The sequence below is a fragment of the Microtus oregoni genome, unplaced genomic scaffold, assembly GCF_018167655.1.
Source record: "Microtus oregoni isolate MIOR12 unplaced genomic scaffold, Mior012 000017F_ref0000208, whole genome shotgun sequence".
NCBI lineage: Eukaryota > Metazoa > Chordata > Mammalia > Rodentia > Cricetidae > Microtus > Microtus oregoni.
In genome coordinates, this window is record NW_024543076.1 from 4792592 (window position 1) to 4799835 (window position 7244).

A 7244-nucleotide genomic window follows, 5' to 3' on the forward strand; every position below is an offset into this window, starting at 1 on the left:
ACTGCTGACCTATCTCTCCAGTCCCTTTGTTTTGTTTTTCAAGACAGGGTCTCCTTCTGCAGTTCAGTCAGGCCTGAGACTCCTGTAACCTAGCCTCACCCTAAACTGCTGAGATTATAGGTGTGAGCCACCATCTCCTATTAAGGTGTATATTTTGAATAAGCCAATTGTAGGTAGATTATTTTTTATAAAGCTTTTAAAAACACATTGACATTCTCTATTGCATCTCTGAACAACACAATTTGGACCAAAATACTCCATTCTTTTTGAATGCCGGACTTCACGCCTTATTTGAGATCTAAAGAGATAATTTAGAAAAAGATAGGAAATTCTTTAGGTAATGGGTTTCTGGCCTTCTTGACACCAGTTTTTTTACCCTTCTGTGGCATCCAGGGGCAATGCACCTGGGGATATTGGGACAGAGAATGGATCCTTTAACAAGGTAATTCTGAGCCAGGTGTGGAAGTACACACCTGTAATCCCAGTACTAGAGGCTGCAAATGAGACACGAGGTGAAGACAGGAGGGTTGTGGCTCCCGGGAAGCCATGGCTACATAGCAAGTTTCTGAGAGGCATAAGCCGCAGAATGAAACCCTGTCAGAAAGGGGGGGGGGTCCTCTGCACTTCAGTGCATGCTGGGATCCGTTCTAGGCGTCCCACATGGGCTAATTCATGGGAACTCCACAGTTACACTGTTAGGTAGGCAGTCTCACTACCTCAGTTACAGAAAAGGAAATTAAGACCCAGAGATATAAATTAACCAACCTAGAATGACCTAGCAGGCACTCAAACCATGCCACCTTCTCCCTGTTACACACCCACAAGCTTGGCTCCATTGGAGGTAAGAATCTCTTCCTTCTTCCTACTGCCAGCTGGGCATTCACCCCCCAATTCAATCTTCACTTTCCTGGGGAAGGTTCTCAGTGAGCCTCTCCTGTTAGAAGCAGCTGTGAATAACCCTCAACTTCCCCACAAATGAGACACAAAACCACCCTTGGCATACAAACACGACCGGCTGCTGACCCTGCCTGCTCCTGAGCTTTGCTTACACACCACCTTTCTCCCTAGCCCACGAGGCTACTCTCCGGGACCTGGGATGGGTCCCGAAGCAAACATGCTGGAAGAACCCTCAGCATCACATCTCTGAGTAGATCACTGAGAGGTGACTATAGGCGTTGAGAATGGCGGGGTGGGGGTTAAACAACCCCTCGCCCAGGGTTTGGGAGGAACCTCAATCCCCACCCACCACCCACACACCCCGAGGATTATTTTTCCTGTCTCAGTTTGGAGACCTCCAGTGCTGGAGAAACTCTAAAAAAAAAAATCTGCCCACTGGGGGACTGGTCCCTGAGAGATGCTGCCATCCCACCAGCCAGAGACTCACGCCAGTCTCTTCTAGTTATCTCCAGAGACTCGTTCACCCTGAGCGTCTACCCACGGATAGCATCCCCAGCCCAGGAGTTCCACTTCAGACCCGAGCATGGACCACACTAAGGGCAACCCAACGGCCACATTTCCTCTCTTGCTTTCTGTCATGAAATTGTGAATAATAATGCATTTACTTATTCTCCCACTAAAAAGCTGTTTAAATTCTTTGAAGAATCTTGCAAGGTAGCTTGGCTAGACAGCAGGCGGGACAGTCCAGTGCCTCAGGCGGGGAGGCGAGGGTCTTCCATTCTCCTAACTTTTGGTCCAGCAAGTAAGCATTGGGATTGATGGTGTAGTCCTTTGTCTGGACGTCGCTGGCCGTGGTGACACCCCCACACACAAATACCTTGTTGTCTCCAATGGAGCAGATAGCGTGGGACACATCCAAGGGACAGTTGTTGGGCAACAGAGGCACTGAGGTCGTTGACTTGTTGGCCTTTATCTTTTGTAAGTTGATTTCCACGCTCTGCCGGTGGCTGTGAACACGGAGGATGTTGTCTTGATGGAAAGAGAGCAGAGGCCGGTGGTTGAATTCAATGGGGAAAGTGATACACTGGACCACTTCCCCTGTGTTGGTGTCAAAGCAGTCCACTACACCCACCCGGGAGATGTAGCCCTTCACCAGGCATCGGCCAGTGACAATGTACAGGTTCCGGTCACCCTTGGTGATCACTGCTGTACCATCCATAGGGATGCTCATCTTCCCTGCCAGGCACCAGGCTTCCTTTCGCTCGTCGTAGCGATAGATGTTGGAGACATACCTGCGTGGGGCAATGCTCCCACCCACTGAGTACACTGTTCCCCCACAGGTCACCATGGTGTGGAAGACAAGCCCAATGGGTAGGTCAGGCAGCTTGGTCCAGGAGTTATCATCCATGTCATAGCGCCACGCTGTCTTTAGTCCTGAAATCTGCTCAGTGGTGCCACCCGAAATGTAGATGTAACGGCCAGCAGCAGTTGCGCTCAGCGCCGCGGCTCGGTAGGGCATCTCTGAGAGCTTCAGCCACAAGTTCTCCTGGATGATATACGCAAACACTCCATCGTTGAACTTGCCCTGGGCCTTCTGGCCACCAAGAATGACCACTGAGTCAAGCAGGGCCCCTTTTCGCTGATAGGTCAGCAGGCTGCATGGCCGCTCCTGCTTGCGGTCCATTAGAACGCTCTCGATCAAGGTCGCGTGGGTGGAGCTGTTCTCCAAACCCGTCAGCTTATTGCTGGCAAACATCAATGTCTTGTTGGAGACGGCATTGAGATTGATGTAATTGAAGAACTTCTTGAAGTATTTTTCCCGTTCCTCCTTCCGGAAGTACACCCAATTGATGAGGGCACTGAGAGCCTGGTCCTCATTGAGCACGTGAAGGTTTTCATCACGGAGCAGGCGGCCAAAGATGATGGGTGGGCAGCGCATGAAGTGCATAGAGCCCTCGGGGCTGGCCCAGAAGTGGAAGTTGTCACGAATGCCCGAGTAGGCCAAGTCTGACACTTCTTTGAGCTCGAACAGCTCAGCCAAGAAGAGGTAGCGCAAGCAGTTGGCACGTCGAATGGACTTAATAAGGAAGTCATTGCAGTGAATCCGGAGACGGGGGGTGTTGAAATACTGAGCGCCCCGTAGCAGCTCCTCCACATTCTGCTCTGAGATCACCACTTTGCCGCTGTAGAAGTAGTCCAGGAGCTGGTCCACCGTGCCTGGACTCAGGTAGTTGGGGTCAATGGTGATGAAGAGCTCGTCGGTGGTCTTCATGTCATTGCTGGCGACAAGACTTTTCACCAGCGGAGAGACGGCAGCCAGCACGTTGCGATGTGCGAAGAAGACGTGGTGGTCCACAGTCAGGGCCATGTCCCAGTACTCTTTGCGCTTCCTCTGTTTGTTCAGGTTCTGCAGCACAAAGCTGTTGTAATTTTTTTCTGTGAATTCCAATTTCATGCTGCTTCTCGTTGGCTGAGACAGAATTCAGTAGCCGGTACTGGAGGGCAGACTTTTTCAGGCCTTTGGGATTTGGACTGATGGTTGTTTGCAGAGCAGCTGACCAGAGAGGAAGGGGTGGGGTGGGAGGGAGGGTGATGTCATAGAATGAGTGAGGTCATCATAATGCAGCCCCCCACCCCCATCCCCAGGCCCTTTGTCAGAGGCACGGAGCCTTTCTCGCCTTAGAGGACTCCAGCCTGCCCAGGCCTTAAGCACCTAGTTCAGGTCAAAGTTCAGGGAAATGAACCACGGTGTCTGCAGGGGTCTTTCAAGCTGCAGTTCAAGGTTTCACCAGGAATGTCTGGGCTGGTTTGGGTGGGGCAGGAGGCCGCTCTGCTCAGTGGAGATAATGGGAGGGGAGGAGAAGAGGTTACCTTTATCTAGAAGCCTCCCCTTTCACCAGGGAGGTTGGAGTCCCAGTGTCCTCGAGGCTACTGCCGGCAGCGCGGGCCTAGAACTCCAGCGGAGTTTAGGGCACCGCCTGCCCTCGCCCCCTTCCACGAAGCCGGGACCGCCCACTTTAGACCCAAAGGCCCTTTTTCTGCCAAGTTCCTGGGCACCTGAGAAGACAATTCCTTGGCTTCTGACTTTTGTAGTCAGGACACCATTTTCGTTCAACATTGAGAGGTGGGTGACGCTCAGTGGAGCAGAAACGGAGAGGACAGCCAGCACCAGGAAGATGGGAGGGCTTGGAAAACCGCCTGCTCCAGATTTCCCAGTATGTAGTAAAATGCCGAGCCAGTGCCTGGCCGGTTCTCTCCATCCAGAGTTACTTTGACAAATTCGCTTGGGCCTCTGACTCCTTTTCTGTAAGATGGGAATAAATAACTGAGCAGCAATAGGCACGGTGTTTAGCTCTCAGCAAACTTTCAAATAAATGCCAGCTGCTGTTTCTTAGCCGTTTTTGCCGCCGCTGATGGGCGCTGGTGGGAGGCTGTGGGCGTCCGCGGAGCTCCTGGCGGGTTGCAGGAGCCTCCTGTGGCCGCACGGTGGGGCTGCAGTGTCACCTCCCGGCAGGGAGCAGCTCGCTCTTGCGCTCAGCCGCCGCAACCGCTTTACAGGAAGGAAACCCGCCGCTGGGGTTCCTTTCCGCCTCTTTGTCGCGCCTGGGGCTCCTAGGTGTGCGAGCGACTCGGAAACGCACGCGTCAGGACCCAGGGCTCACAGTCAGGCAGACCGACACCTATTCTCATTTTCCAGCTGTGGACAGAGCCTAGCTTGGCCGTTAAAGAACAGCCTTGCCACTTAATGCCCTTGTGCTGGTCAAGGAGGACCTGGCTCAGACCCTGATGTCCACTCTGGGCTCTAAATCCTACTCCAAACCTTTAAGTCCTCCTGAGTGCTCCTCTCAGGGAGACTGCCAGCTTCATCCCGACCCCTCCCCAGCCTTTCTCTGGTTGGCTTTGATTCTCATTCATCTTTTCATTCAAAACCGAGCCTTTTCTTTATTCGGGGAGCTTGGTAATTTGAAGTTTATTTTTAAAACAATTAGTCTTGAATATTGAAGTTACTCATCTTGATGCCTGATGTCTGGGGCAGATAGTCTCTCTGGCTGCGGTGCCAGCGAAAGGCTCAGAACTTCTGTCTCCCTCTTTGGAGGAATCTTTAGGTTCCAGTCCCATTCCAGAGAATTCCCTGTGTGGCTCAGCTCAGTTCCCCATGGTCCAGTCTCTCTCCCTCTCCCTGGGAGTTTTTCAGTGCTGCATGCCTCCCCAGCTCTCATCACCTGAGAAGCAGTGGCCACTTGGCTGGAGGAAGCATCATGATGCTGCTAAGGATGCTTGACTCCCACCAGCATCCCAGCCAGCGTTCAGACCCCACTTGCTGGGACATTTACCAGAAGTAGAAGATCAACAGACCTCTGAGCACCAGGACAAGAAGGCGTGCACTCACTGTGTGCCTCCAGCCAGAGATCATTGCTGGTCCAGGAGGACCTGACAGACCTGACATCTGAGGCCTGGACAGGAGAGGCTTGCTCAACTCAAATTCAGCTGCCATGCACTCTGATCTTAATTGCAGAGCTTGCTGTCCTCAACAAACTCAAGACAGAAAGCTCAGAATCCCTATTGCTTGGCAGGCAGAGGCAGGAGGGTCTCTGAGCTCAGGAGTTTAGATCAGCCTGGGTAACATAGACCTTAAAACAAGTAGGGTGTGGTGGTGGTCCATGGGTATCTCAACGCTCAGGAGACTGAGGAGGGAGGATCATAAATTCAGGCCAGCATCGGCAATGTAACAGACTGTCTCAGAGTTAACAATTTATAAAGGAAAAAGGTTATTAAACTGTTCTGGGATATAGCTCAGTGGACAGAATGTTTGCCTTCTATACACTCACTGGAGCAGGCAGGATAGCCTGCGTTTGATCCCTAGAACCACACAAACTAGGTATGGTGGCTCATGCCTGTCACCCAAGCAGGATTGAGATAGAAATAGGCAGGGCAGTGGTGGCGCACGCCTTTAATCCAGCACTCAGGAAGCAGAGGCAGGTGGATCTCTGTGAGTTTGAGGCCACTCTGGCCTACAAAGCAAGTTCCAGGACGGACTCCAAATCTACGCAGAGAAACCCTGTCTCGAAACAACCAAAAAAGAGAAAAGAAAAAGAAAAGAAATAAGAAAGAGGAGGATTGGGAGTTCAAGGTCACCCTTAGCTATGTAGTCTTGAGTTCGAGACCAGCTTGAACTACTTGAGATTTGAAAAGGATGTGTGGTATTGAGGTGACTGCAGGTAAAATGCTTACCCAGCAAGCCTGGCCCCCAATCCAATTCCTGGAACCCACATAAAAGGTGAAAGAACACAAGTAACTCCACAAAATTGTTCTTATGCACACACACACACACACACACACACACACACACACACACACAGAGTTTTGCTTAGAGACAGGGTATTTTGGTTGACCTGGATGCATCTAGGAAGAGGGGATCTTAATTGAGAAAATACCACCATTGGATTGGCCTGTATGCCACTATGGGAGGTGTTGCCTTGATTGATGATTGATGTGGGAGGGCCCATCCCCCTGTGGTTAGTGCCATCCTTTGGCAGGGGGTTCTGGGTGGTATAAGAAAACAGGCTGAGCAAGCCTGTCCACAGCATTCCTCCATAGTCTCTCCTTTAGTTTCTGCCTCCTGGTTCCTTCCCCGCTTGAGTTCCTGCCCTGACTTCCCTCAGTAATGGACTGTTTGTTACCTAAAAGTGTAAGATTATATAAACCCTTTTCTCCCCAAGTGCTTTTGGTCATGGTGTTTAATCATAGTACAAAAACACTAAGATACTACAGGGTCTCCTTATGAAGCCCTGGCTGTCCTGGAACTTGCTAGGTAGATGAGGCTGGCCTCGAACTCCCAGAGAACTGCTTGTGTTTGTTTCTGCCTCTGCTGGGACTACAGGTGTGCACCCTCACGCCTGGCTAATGGAACATTCTTTTAAAGTTTAAGAAGGAATGAACAAAGGCGGAATTGCCAGTTTGAGGCCAGCCTAGTCTACATAGCAAGGGCTAGTCCAACCAGGCTACTCTGGGAGACTGAGTGTGCCCGTGTCCATCTGTTCAGCCAGCAGCACTGCCTGGCTCTACTCCAGTCCTGGAAAGCAGCTTTTTCCTTAGTCTCAACCAACGGTGGAGGCCGGCTTCCTTCCAGCTTCTTTGATGTCTCTGCTGGTGTCCTAGGAGTCACAAGGAAGTCACTGGCTGTTGTTTGGTGCAGCCAGAAAAGGTCCCTTTCCCGATATATTCCACTCACCCTCTCTTCCTGCCCAGCTCAGAATTTTTCATATCTGGGAAATTCCTGGGGAGGAGACCCTAATATTCAACCCTTATAGATTGATATCATCATATTACAAATTCTTAACCAAGGG

The 7244-nt window shown here is 51.2% G+C and overlaps 1 protein-coding gene across 1 annotated transcript; it reads right to left on the bottom strand.

Annotated features, from left to right (window-relative positions):
- Positions 1-1585: 1585 nt before the first annotated feature.
- On the bottom strand, positions 1586-3352 carry Ccin (calicin). The gene has a single exon (XM_041667912.1). The coding sequence runs from the start codon at positions 3350-3352 to the stop codon at positions 1586-1588; it is 1767 nt and encodes a 588-aa protein (XP_041523846.1).
- Positions 3353-7244: the final 3892 nt, after the last annotated feature.